General features: G+C 46.8%; 1 protein-coding gene across 6 annotated transcripts in view; it reads left to right on the top strand.

Moving 5' to 3' along the window:
• The window catches only part of Asx (Additional sex combs), a 163,416-nt gene that overhangs the window by 113,280 nt on the left and 31,479 nt on the right, over positions 1-18,657 (top strand). For 3 of the 6 annotated variants that reach the window (XM_068346357.1, XM_068346358.1, XM_068346359.1), the window contains one exon: positions 15,759-16,298. In XM_068346357.1, the coding sequence (XP_068202458.1) occupies positions 15,759-16,298 (540 nt within the window). Of the gene's footprint in view, positions 1-15,758; positions 17,415-18,657 lie in introns of all 6 variants that reach the window. The other 3 variants (XM_068346355.1, XM_068346356.1, XM_068346360.1) reach the window with 2 other exon arrangements.

The raw sequence follows: 18,657 nt of genomic DNA, 5'->3' as shown, positions 1-18,657 counted from the left end.
GCCCGACTTTATGCAGCCATTCACGCCGATGAAGCAGCATGTGGACCCTTCATCAGCATCGGAGGACTTGGCGAGCTCTTCTTCCTCCTCGTCATCGTCCTCCTCTTCACCATCCTCGTTGGACTCGTCCTCCTCGGAAGATTCCGGTCCCCGGGAGTCGAGAAAGAAGCGGAAGAGGTCCCGGAGGAGGAGATCTCACTCCCGCTCAGCCCCGTCCAGGAAATTTGCAAGGATCTCTAAGAAAAAAAACAAGAAAGGGCGTTCGTCCAGAGATAAGTGGGTCCGTTGTGACAATCCCCCGCAGTGAACTCATCAAGGCAGCCTCCACTCCAGGCTCATCCGGATGGACCCCTAGAGCCGGATCTTCGCCCTCGCGACACGGGGCCTCCAGTTGGTCCGCCCGTCGCCCGAAGCCTTCGGCACAAGTCTGCTTCACCAAGCCCAAGCCCGCGAAGTCACCGGCTCCATCTGCCCAGTAGAGAGAGCCGCTCCTTTGGGCCCGTTAGCATGGCCCCTATCCCCAGTTCCACGGCAGCTCTATCCAAGCACCCTGAGCAACTGGAAGCTCATCGTAGGCCCCCGGCCCCACGGAGCTCCTCGGGAGGGGGTAGACCCCTGACGGCTACCTCCGTCTCGGCGGATCCACCCGTGCTGGAAGTTCCCGCGCTGTACGGCGGGAGCGAGAGGACCTAGCCTCCCACGTGGCTCCATCCGTGATCTACGGTGTACCCGATGCGGAAGACTAGGTGGCGGAAGGACTAATAGAAGGGGGAGAGTGCTCAGCAGATGACGTCTCCTATAGAAAGGTGCTGACGCTGATCAGGGGGTACCACAGGCTAGACGACCCGAAACCCTCGACGGAGCAGGCCTGGCTCTCGGGTTTGGGCAGATTAGTAGACAACCCTGTCCAACAAAAGCTGTCTCTAACCCTTTATCTGGCTCTGGACGTTAAATTGGGGATGGACCATGTCGACAGATACGTCGCGGGTCAAGCGGACTCCCTTAGGGCCCAAGGGTCCTTCAAGCTGCTTCCGGGGTTAAGGACGCAGAAGCGATTTTATGTCCCGGACGGGCGGCGCGCGGGTCCCTGCGCAGGCGAAGTGGCGATAGCCACACTTAACCAGGGCAGTGCGGAAGACAGCACCTCCTCTGCCCAAGTGTGTTTTTCCCCAGCGGAGGACACGGCCCAGGACCTAGTCAACGTCACGTCATGGCTGGACTGGTGGGCCTGTACCCTAGTAGGTTTCCAGTCGTCTCATGATCTGTCAGTGCCGGAAAACCAAACATTACTTCAAGAACTGATCCGCTCAGGGGGGAAGGCAATGAATTTCCTCACCTTTCAGTCCCTCACGCAGACGGCCAACTGGGTCTTACGGAAGAGACACCGTTCTCAATAAACTGATCCGTAGGCTACCCGAGAGGGAGGTGAAGTGCCTGAGGAACTCCCCAGTGTGGGGCGACTCCATCTTCCCCATGAAGGCAGTGTAGGAAGCGATGGAGAGAGTTAGAAGAATCAAGGAGACAGGAGAGTCCAGGGCCCCGGCGACAAGACGTCCTACGCACAGAGTTGCTCCAGACGGTCCCCACTCCTCGACATCTCAACCCAGACGAGATTCCCCTTCGGCATCCTGGCGGCAAGCCTCACAGCCCTCCTGTAGGGGAAGCCTGACTCCGCAGGCCTCCTTTAGGCCTAGCTACTCAAACTCTAGTAGAGGACGTTTGAGCCGCGCCTCTAGGAGAAGGTAGGGAGAGAGGCCCCTACTCCTGCCGAAGCATCAGGTAGAGGGATGCCTCAAATGCTCTTGGCAAGCTTGGCGGGACAACAGAGCAGATCCATGGACCGTGGCAGTCCTGAGGGATGGGTACAGAGTTCCCTTCCTGGGGGACCCGCCCGTAGGGGAAGCAAGACTCCGCAGGCCTCCTTTAGGCCTAGCTACTCAAACTCCAGGAGAGGACGTTCGAGCCGCGCCTCCTGGAGAAGGTAGGGAGAGAGGCCCCTACTCCTGCCGAAGCCTCAGGTAGGGAGAGAGGCCCCTACTCCTGCCGAAGCCTCAGGTAGGGGGTGCCTCAAACGCTCTTGGCTAGCTTGGCGGGACAATTAAGCAGATCCATGGACCGTGGCAATCCTGAGGGACGGGTACAGAGTTCCCTTCCTGGCGGACCCACCCCCTCTAATTCCCGACTGACAGGTGGAGTGGTTGGCTCCCAAGGACCCCTTGAAGATGGCGGCATTACAGGAGGAAGTGTCGGCCATGCTCTCCAAAGGGGCATTAGAGATAGTCAAGAACCCCGCCCCGGGGTTCTACAGCAGGCTCTTCCTGGTGGAGAAGGCAACAGGGGCTTGGAGGCCAGTCATAGATCTTTCGGCCCTCAACAAGTTCATATGCAAGACCGACTTCAAGATGGACACCCCGAAGTCGGTGATGGCAGCCTTGAGGGAGGGAGACTTCATGATGTCCCTAGACCTCAAGGATGCGTATTTTCAGATCCCTGTCCACCCCTCCAGCAGGATGTTCCTAAGGGTGAAGTGGGGTGCCCAGTCGTTGCAGTTCAGGACCCTATGCTTCGGGCTGTCGACAGCTCCTCAGGTCTTCACGAGGGTCTTCACAACAGTGTTAGTCTGGGCTCACGAACAGGGCATCTGCCTGATCCGGTACCTAGACGACTGGTTGTTGCTTTCAGCCTCAGAGGAAGCACTGCAGGAGCAAGGCGCAAAGCTTCTACAGTTCTGCAAGGACTTGGGTATCACCATCAACCTAGAAAAGTCACAATTGATACCCTCCACCAGGACGACCTACCTGGGGATGGTTCTAGACACCAAGTTGGGGATGGCCTTCCCCTCCTCAGAGAGGTTAGAAAATCTGGACCGAATAATTCTCCCCTTCCTATCAAACCTTCCAAGGAGAGCCAAAGACTGGCAGAGGTTAGTGGGCCACCTGGTGTCGTTAGAGAAGCTAGTCCCCCGGGGGAGACAAAAGCTAAGGGCGGTTCAGTGGAACCTAAAAGAACTCTGGTCCCCGGGGGAGTCCCCACACAAGTTGGTCACAGTGTTCACGGAGACGAAGGAAACCCTGAAATGGTGGTACGACTGGACGAACACCCTCAAGGGAATGCCTTTCGCAATCGATCCTCCGGAGGTGCTGCTCTTCACGGACACATCGAAGGAGGGATGGGGAGCCCATCTTCTCGACGAATCAGCAAAGGGAAAGTGGTCCCCCGAGGAAAAGAACTTTCATATAAACGTCCTCCTCCGAGGGACCACGGTGGCGTTAATGTGCGACAACGCCACGGTGGTAGCCTATGTGAAAAAGCAAGGAGGGCTAAAGTCGAGGGAGTTGTGCGGTCTCACGACAAAGATCCTGGAATGGGCCGAAAAGGAGCACATCGAGCTCACAGCCAGGTTCATTCCAGGGAAGAGAAACGTCCTAGTTGACGGCCTCAGCAGGATGGGCCAAGTAGTAGGGTCGGAGTGGTCCCTACACCCAGAAGTGGCCCAGACAATCATCCTGAGATGGGGATCGCCGGTGATGGACCTCTTCGCCACGAAGCTCAACACACAGCTCCCCGTGTTCTGTTCTCCAGTGCCAGAGCCAGCAGCAACGTTCGAGGACGCCTTTCAACACTCTTGGGACGGCCTCGAAGTTTATGCCTTCCTTCCCTTCGGGACCCTCAGGCAGATCCTCAACAGAGTCAGATGAGCGAAGAACCTGCGGATGACTTTGGTAGCGGCCTGGTAGCCGGAGAGAGAGTGGTTCGCAGACCTAAAGGAACTAGCGGTCCTTCCACCCTGGCCGCTTCCGGACAGAGAAGACCTCCTCCGTCAGCCCCACTTCTAAAAGTTTCATGAAAACCCTCAGTCCCTCCACCTACACGCGTGGAGGTTATCGAGCGGCTCCTGAGGAAGGAGGGATTCTCGTCTAAGACCGCGTCACGAGGATGTCGGGGTACCTGAGACGGTCCTCAGTCTCGGTTTATCAAGCTAAATGGGCCACTTTCACGAAATGGTGCGCCTCCCAGAACCTCAGGCCGCTGGAGGCCTCCATTCATAAGATAGCGGATTTCCTAGTCCATCTGAGAGACGACTTAGGCATGTCTATCCCGGCCATCAAGGGTGTCCGAGCTGCTTTGGGTCAGGTCTTTCTCCTCAAGGGACTTGATCTAGGAGCTTCCCGGCAGATCTCGATGCTCATCAAGAGCTTCGAACAATCGTGTTCTCCTCGTTCCTCTAGACTGCTGCAGTGGGACGTTGCCAGAGTCCTTAAGGCCCTGTCTAGGCCACCCTTTGAACCCCTCAGGGACATCCTTGACAAAGACCTCACCCTCAAGACTGTTTTCCTTCTCATCCTGGCCTCTGCTAAACGAGTTAGCGAACTCCATGGGCTGTCGTATGAGGTTTCGCACTCGAAAGGGTGGAAGGATTTGAGTTTCAAGTTCTTGCCCGATTTCGGGGCCAAGACCCAGAACCCCGCCTCCTGGGACCCTAGGTTTGAGGGCTTTTCAGTTCCAGCGATTCCGTGATCAGACAACCCAAGGGATTTGTTGCTATGCCCAGTCAGGGCAGTTAGGAAATACCTGGAAAAGACAGCCAGACTTCGTCCTGGGATTAAGAGCCTGTTTGTCTCCTCAGGCCCTGTAAAGAAGGCAGTGTCCAGGAACACCATATTCTGGTTACGGCAAGTTTTAAAGAGAGCCTATGACAGTGACGGATCCTCGGTGCTGGGTAAGCCGCGCCCCCATGATATTAGGGGCCTGAGCATGTCACTAGCCTTCGAGAAGAACATGGCGGTGGCCCAGATCCTGAAGGCGGGTACATGGTCCAGGGAGTCCACGTTTATGGCCCATTACCTGAAGGACTGTACATGGAAGTCTCTGGACTCCTTCTCCATCGGTCCGGTCATTTCTGCGCTCCAACAGGTTTAAGGTTGAAGCCCGTGGAAAGTAATTCCAAGCGACACAAGTTCCTTTGTTACTATTCCCCCTTATTCCTGCTTCCCCTCCATTCCCTTTCCCCCTTACTCCTCCCATGTGAGAATCATTCGTTGGAGACGCCCATGTCCGGAGATCTTTACAGAGGTGAGTTACTTAGACACTAAATAGTTTTTTGCGTAGTTCTCCCCAAGTCTCATATCCCGTTTGGTGGTCAGAAGAACCTAGCTTCCTATCTAGGTTCAGTCATTAGTATCCAGCAGGTCTCTTGGTCTGTAAGACTACCCCCGCCTCCTAAAGTATAAGTCTCCTAAGAAAGTAGTTTGAGGTAAGTACTCCGTGTTGGGACAAATCACAAATTTTAAGTAATTTGTATTTTCCTAACAGTACTTACCTCAAACTACTTTCCGGTTATTGCCCGCCCATCCTTTCCCGAGTGTCTTACAGGAGTTTGATACCATAATTATCAAAAGCTTACTGGTGACCGAGACCTAGCCCCACGCTCTCGCACGCTGACCCGGGTCACCTCAGGGTGAGTATCCATCCGCCACAGAGGGACCCACTATAGATACGGAGGTAGGGGAAACTACACAAAATTCTGGTCGGTTGGGAGGAGAATCCCAGATACTCCTAAGAAAGTAGTTCGAGGTAAGTACTGTTTGGAAAAATACAAATTACTTAAAATTTTTGATTTTTATCTTCCATTTTGTAATGGAATTGTCAGGGGTGAAGGGCCAAATATGAAGAGCTTAAGCCTCTCATTCATGAGCACTCCCCTATAATTTTATGTCTACAGGAGAGAAAGCTTGATGCTACTGCTCCTTTTCATCGAGAGTATGTTAGCTATTGGACACAAATTGACCAACAATCAGGAAGCCATGGCGGAATTCTTATATACATTCGTTGAGATGTTCCTCAGATTTCTTTGTCTTCGTACACCTCTGCAGGCAGTGGTTGTACAAATCGATACATAGAGAGAAAATATACAATGTGCTCTCTTTACTTGCCTCCAAATGATAAAATTTTGTATGATAATTTAGTAGAGGGGATTCAATTTTCTTTTACTTGAGATTTGAATGGTAGACATCCTTTATGGGGCAATGTTTTAGAAAAAAGGAGGGGCAATATTATATCATCAATTGTGGAAAATGAAGATGTGGGACTCCTTAATACAGGAGAGCCCACACACTTTCATGTTCAGACAGGTACCCTGTCATGCATTGACCTTTCAATTTCAAGCCCAAGCTCCAACTGCCTTCTCGGATTTGAATGGAGAACGTTAAGTGATTGGCATACTGGTAATCAGGCTCCAATTATTATAAATACAAAAGATGATCCATCCTTACAGAGATTGCCATGATGGAATCTTGACCAGGCAGATTGGAATAGATATCAGGAGCTAAGCAAAATTGAAGGGAATGCAGATTAGTTTGAAAGTGCGGATGATGCCATACTCTTACTGAATAGAACTCTACATACAACAGGAGTCAATTCAATTCTCAAAACCACATGTTTATTTAGATGGTGACCAGTCCCTTGGTAGTCTTCAGTACTAACTGCCCTGCACAGAGCCACAAGATCTTTTAACTCGACGACACAGATGCCATATTGTGGAGAATTTAATTGAATACAAGAAATATAGAACCATGTTCCACCGTACAATGAAAGAACCTAGGCACCAGTCTTGGATATCTTTTGTTTCCTCAGTCAATAGTAGAACACCACCTTATTCTGTATGGTGGAAAGTAAAAAAAGGATATCGGGTAATTTAACCCCAACCCACCACCAGTGTCGAAGGTAAATGGTCAGTATTTGACTGGAGCAACTGAGATTAGCAATGCCCTGGCTGATCATTTCTCTAATGTATCATGCAAATGTGAAGTTACTCCTGGTTACCAGTTTAGGAGCATTAAAGAAAAGAAAAGTTTTAAATTTTACAACAGGAAGGGAGGGATCTTATAACGCTCCTTTTACAGAAAGAGAATTTGACTGTGCACTTGCTACTTGTAATGATACAGCCCCTGGACCTGATGGAATTTTACATGCAATGATTAAACATGTACCTGTTAATACCAAGTTATTTGTGGACTCAGCCATCCAAAAGGGAATTCGTCACATTTTGAAATATGCCAGAAAATCGATTTACCTTTGAGCTATCTCAGAAACCATAGAAAGCACCTACCATAAAAGTTGAACCACCAAGAGAAAGGATTTTGTGTCCTCTTGTTTTTCTATGACCATAGAAAATAGACTTTATACTGATGACTAGCAAAGAATTTGTCATTGGTGTTATTACTAGTCACCACTAGACTGATGACTAGTGATGATTAATGATGACAAAAGCATTTTTAAATTTTTAAATTTTTCCACTATATTGTCCAAGTAAGTCATTTTTTAAGTAAGAATGTCACATTTGGCAAAATTATGCCATAAATGTCATTGCTATTCATTACTAGACCGATGACTAGTACAGTAATGACAAAAACAGTTGTGATAATAATTATTAATAATATAAAGAATTCTATATTAACAACTTGAGTGTCTAAAGATTACTAGTTTGTTATGACTATTACAGATGTGAACTAACTTTTCTTTAAGCTTGTATTGAATTTTTACAGTTGAAAGTTTTCATGATTAGTCATCATTACATAAAATTCTAATCAGAACACTCACATTAAGACTACAAAGGTACACCATTATTATTTTTCATTCTATTGTCCTGTAATGTTCTAGATCATTAATGTTGAGGGGAGAAGTGCAACAGGATGCTTTATGGCACTGAGGACGTCAGCATCCGTGAAAATGATTTTTAATTTCTGGTAAACAGTTTACAAAAATAGTAATAAACCACTGTTTCCACTTTGGATTACTTTTCAGCAACATAATACTCTTAGTCGGCATACAAGTTATGTAGAATCCCTCCTAAGGGTAGATATTGTCTATGAGGGACTTTTGCCCTCATATAATGGCTCGAAACTACTGGGAGTGTGTGTATATACTTGTGTATAGTTTGATTTAAAGGCCTTTAAAGGCTCCTGGTGAAGGCCCCTTACCCTTATTGTCAGTTGGGATGACCCCAGTCAGAGCAGATGCTCTTTTCTGTGGCACAACCTCCACTACCCTTCCCCAATACCATGGAGACTACAAAAACTGAGCCTGCACACCTCAAAAGAATCAGTGTTATGCTTCACTGTGTAAATCAATTTCACTGATACAAGCATTCAAAAAATTATTCCACGTTCTATGTCATCAATTTGTTAGTAATTGTGGAAAATATTAATTTTCTCATCCCCAATACACCCACATTAATGGAGGTCCAACTTTTCTTGCTGGCACCTTTTTTTTGGTCACATAGGCAGTATATTCTTGCCCTGGGTTTCTCTCTTTCTTGGCAATACTTTTTTCCCATCCTTGAAAATTAAATACCGGAGCTCTTCCTTTTTTTGCCTTTTTTCCTTGAGGTTGAATAATCATACTGTCATTATCATCATGCACACTAGCAATGCCAACATCAACACTAGCCTCACCACCACTAGCAACACCAGCCTCAACACTAGCCTCACCACCACTAGCAACACTAGCCTCACCACCACTAGCAACACTAGCCTCACCACCACTAGCAACACCAGCCTCACCACCACTAGCAACACCAACACCACTAGCATGAATATGAGGAGTACTTTGTTTTTCATGATGTTTTTTATATACAAGTCATGACATCGGAATACAATCATCACCATCAAAATCATCACATTCCACATCACTAGGCATATAATCTTTATCCTGAAAACTAATCATCATATGCTTCGAAATCACTCGCTTCTGGGGAAGTAATTTCCCCTTTCTCCTTTAAAGTTCACTTCTATTTAGATGACTTCTGAAATTTTGGAGACCCATAGGAAATATGTTTTTCATGGGTAATTCCAACAGAACAGCGAAGGTTGTTGATTATCATCACTGTCACTATCACTTGATGACATTATGATAACATTAATACAGTACTGTAATGTGATATTAAGCACTGTATTCCTTGTGAAATGCGATTAAAACCGGAACAAACTTTTCGACAACCGAATGTAAACAGTTTTAAAGGGATTCAAGAGCTTGCCTTGTCACGTGACGGGGGTTGCTAGGCAACAACGCTCTGATTGGACGAGCACGATGCCCCAGACCCTGCTCTGATTGGCTCACGGACCGCCTCGTGTTTTCTTGGAAGTAGTGGTGAATTTGCATATAAGCGCATGATTTGCCTCAACTAAATGTTGCCTGACATTCCTTACCAATTCAACGTAAAACTGACCAACCAAAATGTTTCAAAATGGGAATTCAAACTGGCCCAGCATGATTTCGTGAGTATGAAGTACTTTTTGGAAGAATAAAACAACTTTTGGAAAATTGTTGCGAAATCCCTATTGGACATCTGAGTCCCCATTTATTTTAAGTTTTTATATTTGGAGTCTAGATTTGAATAGCTATGCTTTTATGAAGATTTGGTTACACCCTGCCTATTCAGATTGACAGGTCCTTTGACTGGCCAGACAGTAGTACATTGGAGCTTTCTGGTTACGGTTTATTTTCCCTTTACCTACACACACACCAAATAGTCTGGGCTATTCTTTACATATTCTTCTCTGTCCTCAATCACCTAACAACACTGAGATTACCAAGCAATTCTTGTTCGCACAAGGGGTTAACTACTGTAATGTAATTGCTCAGTGGCTACTTTCTTCTTGTTAAGGTTAGAAGAAACTCTAGCTATGGTAAGCAGCTCTTCTAGAAGGAGACTCCAAAATGAAACCATTGTTCTCTGGTCTTGGATAGTGCCATAACTTCTGTACCATGGTCTTTCACTGTCATGGGGTACAGTTCCCTTGCTGGAGGGTACACTTGAGCACACCATTCTATCTTATTTCTCTTCATCTTGATTTTTCGAAGTTTATATATGAAAGATTTATTTTAATGTTGTTACTGTTCTTAAAATATTTTATTTTAATTGTTAATTACTTTCTTGTAGTTTCCTTATTTCCTTTCCTTACCGGGCTATTTTCCCTGTTGGAGCCCTCGGGCTTGTAGCATACTGCTTTTCCAACTAAGGTTGTAGCCTGGCTAGTGAAAATAATAATAATAATAATGTAGGAGATAATTATTTTGATGTTAGTGTTTTTGAAATATTTTATTTTTCCTTGCTTCATTTCCTCACTGGGCTATTTTCGCTGTTCCTCTGTAACACACTCCTTAACACTTCGGGGTGCCCTTGTTCAGAGGCCCTTACAGCCTACCACGTTTGATGTAGGCCATCCTCTGGAGCAACAGGAATCCAAGTGGCTTCCATCTACCAGTACTGCTCCCGGGGGTTGTGAGAAGAGCACTTTTGCTTGTGAATCACGCCCATTGTCGTGCGAAACTTGTGATTTTGTGTGTGAATCTCGTGATTTCACGGAAAAATCATTGATTTCCACACGCGATTCAGGAGTAGAGGAATCGTAATTGCGAGCATGGTTCTAACACCTCCGCCTCCAGCTTCTACCACCTCTAGCTGCAGGATGATACATTTCCCAGAATGGTTTAAGGAGCTTCCTAATAAGTATGCCAAAAAGAGCATCTGTTGCCCCAGAGGCTATCCCTTACGACGTTCTAGGCTCCTCCTAGACGACGTTCTCCTCCTGGATTCTCCAAGGCAACCCAAGACTCCTTAAAGGCCACCAAACTCCCTCCTTGGGCTAGTGCCTTCTTATTGACTTTACAGAAGTCCTTGGGTGTGGCTCCTTCACTGCCAGAACCCTCGACTGTTCCAGTCAGGGCTACTCCCCAGATTCCCTTATAGTCCGACTCGAGTTCGATGCATAGGAGTTCTGACCTTAAAAGTAGTTCCTGGTCAGACAAGGCACGACACTCCTCCCCATCCTCCAACAGTAGATCCTTCTCTTGAGAACCTTCCTATTACTCCGGTCAAGGGTATGGAGATCTTGACGAAGCGACAAAAGAGTAAGATCAGAGGCATCACTCTACCACACGCCTATATCATCCACCCTCGGACGAGCAGAAACAGGAAGAACTTTCGGTTTCTGTTGCTAAAGCTTCTACAACTGGCGCCCTGAAACCTTTTTAAATTCCTCCAATCAACATTCTTGGAGGAGTACTTTCCTGAGCGAAGGGAGTCCAAGGACACCAAAACCAAACCCAAGAACGCCAAGGCAAGGGAAGCCCGTTTGGTGGAGGCAGACTAGTGGTCTCCAGTGGCTGGGCCCTCTCACAACCCTATTGACGACCCCGACTTACCCCAAGCTCTGGATATGAGCCTGGAGGTAGCTGATGATACCAATACAGACAATGAATATCTCCTGAGGGCAGCCAGTCTGAACTATCACTCGGAAAAAGAGAGAAGAGAGTCGGAGCATGCCTTCTGGCAGGTTCTCTCTTGCATTAACAAGCTCTCTACTCCTGGTACCACCACCCAGGAAGGGAAGGAGAGGGTTCTTGATTAGCACCTCGGAATCAGAGGCCCCATAAGACCAGTGTAGCTTACAGCTTTACCCTGGTCTAAGGGCCTGACAGCCCCAGAAGGAATGATATCTCTCAGATAGCTCGATCTTCTAGTTCCTTGAGGGCAGGTTTCTCCTCACGATCTTTACCACTTCCTTTTGTGTTACTGTACAGAGGAAGTATTACGAGATCGAGAAGGAACCACATTCTACCATGTCCTTCGACCTCTCGTTGGAGTCCCTGATGAAGGGCCCTTCGACCCAAACCCTTGCTGTGTTGAGAGCTTACCTTTAGGAAGTTGAGCTCCTAAACAGAGAAAGAGGTGCCAAGTACGCCATGTAGGCTGCTTCATGGCTCGACCTATGGTTGGGGTCTCTGGGCTACTTTGTGCGCTCCTTCTATTTTCCAAAGGACTCCACAAGGAAGTCCTTGGAATCCTTCCTATGGTTGGGTACCCGAACTCTTTTGATTTTTTGTCGCACCATGTCATCAACTTGTGGGTGAACGCCACCCACAAGAGAAGGGACACCATCATAGGAAAGTTCCACAAGCAGGTGCCGAAAGTGGAAGCGTCACATTTGAGGAATTCCACACTTGAAGGTTCCTCTCTCTCTGTTCCCAAGGAGATTGAGAGGGCTGCTAAAAGATGGAGCAAATAGTAAAACAATTCTCTTCTCCATAGGGCATGACATCCAGGCCCTACGGGAGACCGTCTTAGTCTTCTCGTACTTAGCAGGCTACCTCCAACCCCTCGACCTTCTAAGGTGTCTAAATGTCCCTTTCAGTCCAAAGAACAGAAAGAAAGCAAGTCGTCCTTCTGGGGAAAGAAGGGAGCTACAGAGAGTGGGCAGGGTGGTCGCTCTCGCTAGGAACAGCAATCCTTATCACCGACCACCTGTGGGGGCATTCCTGCAGTGCCTCTGGCAGAGGTGGCAGTATTACGGACCAGATCCTGGGCGATCGAAGTGATCACCATCAGGTATTGCATCCTGTTCATTCAATCTCTCCCTCCTCCTCTGACTCGGGATACAGCCCTGCTAAGCTTCTATGCGAAGTGGTCCGCAAAGGAGCTGTCTCTCCAGGCACAAGTCCTGACCATGCTGCAGAAGGGTGCACTCCAAGAGGTTATGAACGGGTCTCCAGGCTTTTACAGTCGGATTTTTAAGGTGAAAAAGGCATCGAGAGGCTAGAAACCAGTCATCGATCTCTCTCCCCTGAACAAGTTTGTTCAACAGACTCCATTCAGGACGGAAACGGCAGACACGGTCATCCAGGCATTTCAACCAAAGGACTTCATGTACTCACTGGATCTCAAGGACGCATACTTCCAGATCCCAATCCATCCGTCTTTCAGGAAATATCTCAGATTCATATACGAGGACAGGATATACCAGTTCAAAGTTCTCTGATTCGCTCTTATGACACCCTTTCAGGTCTTTACCATGATGTTCGCCCTAGTGTCATCTTGCGCTCACAAGAACGGCATTCGTGTCCTCAGAAATCTCAACGAATGGCTGGTTTTAGCAGACTTGAGATAACCCTTCTTCATCCCTGAGACATGCTTCTGGAGTATTGTCAGGATCTGGGGATCTTGATAAATCTCGAGAAGTCATCACTGCTTCCTTCTCAGAGACTGGTATACCTCGGTATGAGCATAGTCATCCAACAGAAAGTCTTCCCGTCAGACGAAAGAGTGCACAGGCTAAGGGAAGTGGCTTCACCCTTCCTCAGACGGGAAGATCTACGGTCTCACCAGTGGTTACGCCTGCTAGGTCACCTAACCTCTCATCTCCATCTAGTTCCAAACAGCCACCTCAGGAGAAGGTCCCCGCAGTGGCAGTTAAAGTCCTTGCGGAACCAACATTCGGATCCACTGGACACCTGAGTTCCAATCATCTGGAACAGATACTGCATCTACTATGGTGGCTATCAGATGAGAAACTTTGCAGAGGTCAAGGTCTTCTCGTCCCTTCTCTGGACTTGATACCCTATACAGACGCATCAAAAGAAGGTTGGCTTACATAAACAAAAAAAAGCATTACCTTTTCACAGCCTCTATCCCTTCTGGTAGTAAAGAACCTCAGATGAGCAGAAGAACATGCGGTATCCCTATCAGCTTGCTTCATTCCAGGCTAGAGGAATGTGCTCACGGACAATCTGAGCAGAGTGACTCAGATTGTAGGCTCCCAATGGTCTTTGAAATTGTGGGGTTCCCTGATAGTAGACCTGTTCGCAACATCTTTGAACAGCAAGCTTCTGCTGTACTGTTCTCTAGTCCCGGACCCTCAGATTCTACGGCAGGATGCATTTTACTGTAACAACCGTGGGACAACATTGACTTGTATGCCTTTCCCCCGTTCTGTCTGATGAGAAGACTGCTCAACAAGACCAGAGTATCCAAAAATCTAATGATGACCCTTTTATAGCTCCGCTATGGCATCACACAGAGTGGTTCTCGGACCTTCTGCAACTACTAATAGATCTACCGAGATAACTCCACGACCAGATCTACTCAGACAACCACACGCAAACATCTTTCACAAGACTGTCCAGTCTCTTCGACTTCATGTCTGGAAACTATCCAGCGTCTCCTATCTCAGAGAGGCTTTTTGCAACAAGTTGTTGAGAGACTGTCCAGACACTTGCCAAAGTCCTCAGCCTCAGTGTATTATGCTATGTGGACGATCTTTTTTGGTTGGTGTCGTGGAAGGAATCTCTCTCCACTCGATGCCACTATCCCTGTAATAGCGGAGTTTCTTGTATACTTACGAGAGGAAAAACTCCTTTCAGTTTCAGTGTTGAAAGGTTATCGCTCAGCCTTGATCCTCGCCTCTTAAGCTGAAAGGAATGGATATATCCTCAAAGATCAGGCCTCCTCCTTGGAACGGGGTTTTCGTTTTGAGATCCCTAAAGGGACCTCCTTGCGAACTATTGCGCTATGCAACTGATTGAAGTCTCATTTTGAGGACGGTGTTCCTGCTTGCTTTAGCTTCGTCAAAGAGAGTCTGTGAACTTTATGGCCTCTCATATGACATCGTCCATTCAAGGGGAAGGGGAAAGTGACACTCAGCTTTGTCCCTAAGTTTATTGCAAAGAATCAAAATCTGGGTGTACTGGACCCTAGATTCGGGTCCTTTCAGATTGAGTTTACGTTCTGTAACCAATGACCCAGATCAATTGTTTGAGATATCTTAAACACACTGTAGCAACACAGCCCCAAATAACAACTCCCTTTGTTAGTTCTGGCAGGATTGAGAGAAAGAACACAAGAAATACTATTTCAGAGAAGGATCACAAAAAAGTATTATTTCATCTTGGATACGCCAAGTCATTGAAAGACCTCTAAACCCCGATCCTTCTCCGGCTCAAAGACCTAGAGCCCATGATGTCAGGGGCATTAGTACGTCCCTGGCATTCAAGCGCAACTTTTCCGTTTTGTAGGTATTACAAGCGGGCGAGTGAAAACTTCAAACTACGTTCACAGCTCACTATCTAAAAGACGTGACCCACAAGAGACTCTGATATGTTTACTATTGATCCTGTGGTGGATGTTCAACAAGTGGTTTAAGTGTACCTCGGGCTCCTTGTCGGACAAGTAGCAGATGGTTGAGTGCATAGGTTACCCCGGTTAAGTCTGGGAAAAATGAGAGTATGTCTAGCATTTTCCTTTCCTCATCTTTCCCTCCCTTGGGGTGCAGCGCCATGGGTCCCTCTGAAAGCTGGCCTCAACCACTGCAGGTAGTTATCACTTAACCTTGTGTAGCCTAGTATAGTCATAAATTTAATATACTGTCCACGTCCCCATTGCTTCCCGAGAGGTAGGCAATAGAAAACGTCATTGTTTATACATTATTTATAAAATCGGAATGTACTTCCATAGACGTTCATATGATCTCTCTCAACAATTGAATTGCTCAGGCCGCTATCATACTCACTTTATATTGTCAGGGAGGTGTCAAGTTTTTCCCTAGACCACAGTCGTATACTGTACTAGGTAAATCCTGTAGTTATATATATAAATTGTCCCACCATAACCTGTCCCTCAGTAAGTCCTGACTGCAACTAAAAATTGATGTATATATAGGTGGCTGGGTACCCCTGAGCCACCTCCCTGCCTACCCACTTAAGTGGTTAAGTAGGGTTGCCACCTCGCACTCTTTAGTCTAATGGCTACCTTCCAGCTTGGCCGAAAGATAATCCAAATAAATAACTACATGTTTGTATTAGTTAGTGGAAAATACAAATTATCTCCGAATTTGTCATTTTTACCATGTGTAATATATTTTAATGTTTCACCAAACCTGAAATGTTGTATAAAATGTATAATATATTTTATTTAATCTTTTCAGCCCCTATGTGGTGGAACAGTGATCAAGGTGAGCAACAAAAGTCCAGGTGGTGTTAACCTTCAAAGGTCATATGAGATTGTCCAGGAGGTCATAGCTAATAGCCCCAACAAAGAACAACTTCAAGCTCAGCTAAAGCCTCCATCAGCACTGTTAGCAGAAGTTAAACCACCTATTGCATCAACTACCATGACAAGCAATAACAATAGTGGCAGTGGTCATGTGTTAGTCCAGGCTACTCCTCAAGCCCATCAGCTGTCTGCAATTGCTGTAGTGAAAGCTGTTCATAGCAGTAGTAACAATGTCAGCCCGGTGCAAGGAACCCAGCTTATGGCCGCAGCTGGACAGCGATTCATTCGTCAAGTGGCGCTATCCATGGCAAGCGACACAGCTACCTCCTTGGCACCTCCCTCAGGACCATCTACGGGGACCGTAGTCCTTCGTCAAGTGGTTGCATCACAGCCACCAACATCCCAGGTACCCTTGTCCCCCACCAGTAGAAGCACTACTACATCATTTGTTTTGGACAAACAGCAACAGCAGGTATTGGCTTGTGGTGGAGGGTCTCTGAGAGAAAGTGGTGCTGTTACTAACATTTCAGATCACATTGTCGTGTCAGGTCAAGGTGGCGTTAGTGCGTGGGGCACCGGTGGGTTTTCCAGTCTTGTCACTAACTGTGGTGATGGGTTGGGTAGTGAGTCTGGGACAACTGTAGTTGTCATGTCATCCCAGGCCAGTGATGGATGTGGTATTAACAGTGGTCGTATTGTGGTTCTCCGCCAGAACAACAGCAGCAGCAGCAGCAGTACTACCAGTTGTTTGCCTTTGGTTGTATCGATTCCTGCTGAATCTCAGGCTCATTCACAGCCACCTTTTAACATTACTTCCTTCTCATCTCCTAACCCCCTTAGTCCCCCTACTGTTATTTCAGACGTGATTCAGAACCACCCGCTGCCTCCTCCATCCCTTCCACCTCCACCTCCCCCTCCACCCCCACCCCCTCCACCCCCTCCACCTCCACCTCCACCCCCTCCACCACAGCAGTCTTTGACACCCCTTCCTTCGTCTACCGCTTCTGTCAGTCTCTCTTCACCCGAGGTAATAGTCACGCAAAGTGGAGGATTATATACCTCTCCTGTTCACAGCCCATCCCTTACAACTAGCTTCCAGCACTCTCCTCCTCTCTCTCAAAATTCTGTCCATTGCCCCTCATCCCTTTCTGCATCAATTCAAAGCCCATCGTCTGTTTCCACAGTTTTTAGTCCGGCTTCACGGTCCTCCAGTCAAAGCCCTGCATCTTTGTTTACTATCCAGAGTCCTGCTTCTATTTCTACTACACCCTGCCCATCTCCTGTTACAGTGAACAGCCCCTCCTCTGTCTCAAACTTTAGCCCTATACAACTTTTACCCATTCAGACTTCCTCTGGGGTTACCGCCACCCCAAGCAAAATTTCAACCCCCACTACCTCTGCTCCTTCCCTAAACTCCCAAATATCTGCTTCCTCTGCACCCCCAGTTTCAGCCGCTGCCAACCCTGTTACAGTGTCGAACCAAGTAGCGAGTGGAGGCTTGCCCGTTGTTAAGTCCCCCCTGGCGGCTCATTTGACCTGCATCCCCACTTCAGTGTGCTTACCACATACCAGACCTCTCCTCCTTCAGGTGAGACCCTGACAGTGGTAGAATTATGTAGTCTTTTTAATGTAGCAGCTAAACTTAGCAACCAGAATTCCTTTCACTGAGGCTCAATTCCTTTGATTTGTTTAGTTTTGTGTTTATTTTAAAAGATACCATTAAAATTTTTTGGATAAATTTCATCACATAAATAGACCAAATTATCGCTTTGTGCTTTCATTGGAATATAGTATGAAGGTGATCTGGGTTTTGTCCATTCTGCTGTTACTGTTTAGATATGATTTCATACTTTGAGATCTAAACTGAGAATTTTTTGCAATTATGATGACCAATTTCTTAAAGCCAGTAGAGCCTCACTGATAGGATAGAAATTACCACTTTTTGGTGTGTAGATTGTAGTGTAATAAGCTTGCTTTTATTAATGGCTGTTGTTGGTCACCAGTTTTACAAACATTATTCTAGTTTACTTCTCTTTCGTCCAATTGAACATTGTTTTGAATGTCTTGTAAAGGTAATTGTTTGGAACATCATATATTATTTGATCTTTGGGAATTCAACTGATTCGTGTCAATACTTGTGGCTTAAGCATGCATGGTATTTTTATCTTGTTGTGTGTCTAGAGGTTAGAGACCATGTTTTAGTTTCTCCAGCTGACATTATTCTTTCCATATGACTGTCTATTTTTCCGTGATGTCAGTTTGAGTGACAAAGCAATATGTACATTAGTGGATGAGTGCCAAAGGTGGTTTAATCTTGAAATTAGTGCATGTAACATACACATTTATTACTTCTATTTTGTACAATCTTGCCATTCATAATATGACTTTGTTCACTGCAACCCCATTAATCATAATTTGCTTCAATTCCATAAAGGTATTCCCGGTCACTCCAACAGGTTCATTCAGGAATGAAGATAGCCTTCCGTGGATGCCCCACATTAATCCTGTTTGCATTGTGCGACTCCATAGTGTCCACAATTTTTCCACATTGCTCTTCAGTTTGCCTTGTGTGATAGTTTATACTATTGCACTAGTGTTTCCTTATACTTATTTGTTCCTACACTGGTACAAACCCTCATCGTTTAAACGGGTAAGCTTTTGGACGCACTTTGTTGCAACCAGAAAGAAGAATTCTTTTGGTTATGGCGGCAATGTATGGTTGCACCATGTTCCCACTATCGCTTTGGTGAAGTGGTGCTAGGGTAAACGCAGCCACTTGGCTTTTGTCGCCATGACATTCAGACATCTGTTACTGACCTCTCTCAGTGCTT

This window comes from Palaemon carinicauda, chromosome 22 (genome assembly GCF_036898095.1).
Source record: "Palaemon carinicauda isolate YSFRI2023 chromosome 22, ASM3689809v2, whole genome shotgun sequence".
Lineage (NCBI taxonomy): Eukaryota > Metazoa > Arthropoda > Malacostraca > Decapoda > Palaemonidae > Palaemon > Palaemon carinicauda.
Note: the sequence above shows the minus strand (reverse complement) of the source record. Positions and strands in the feature narration are given on the sequence as shown.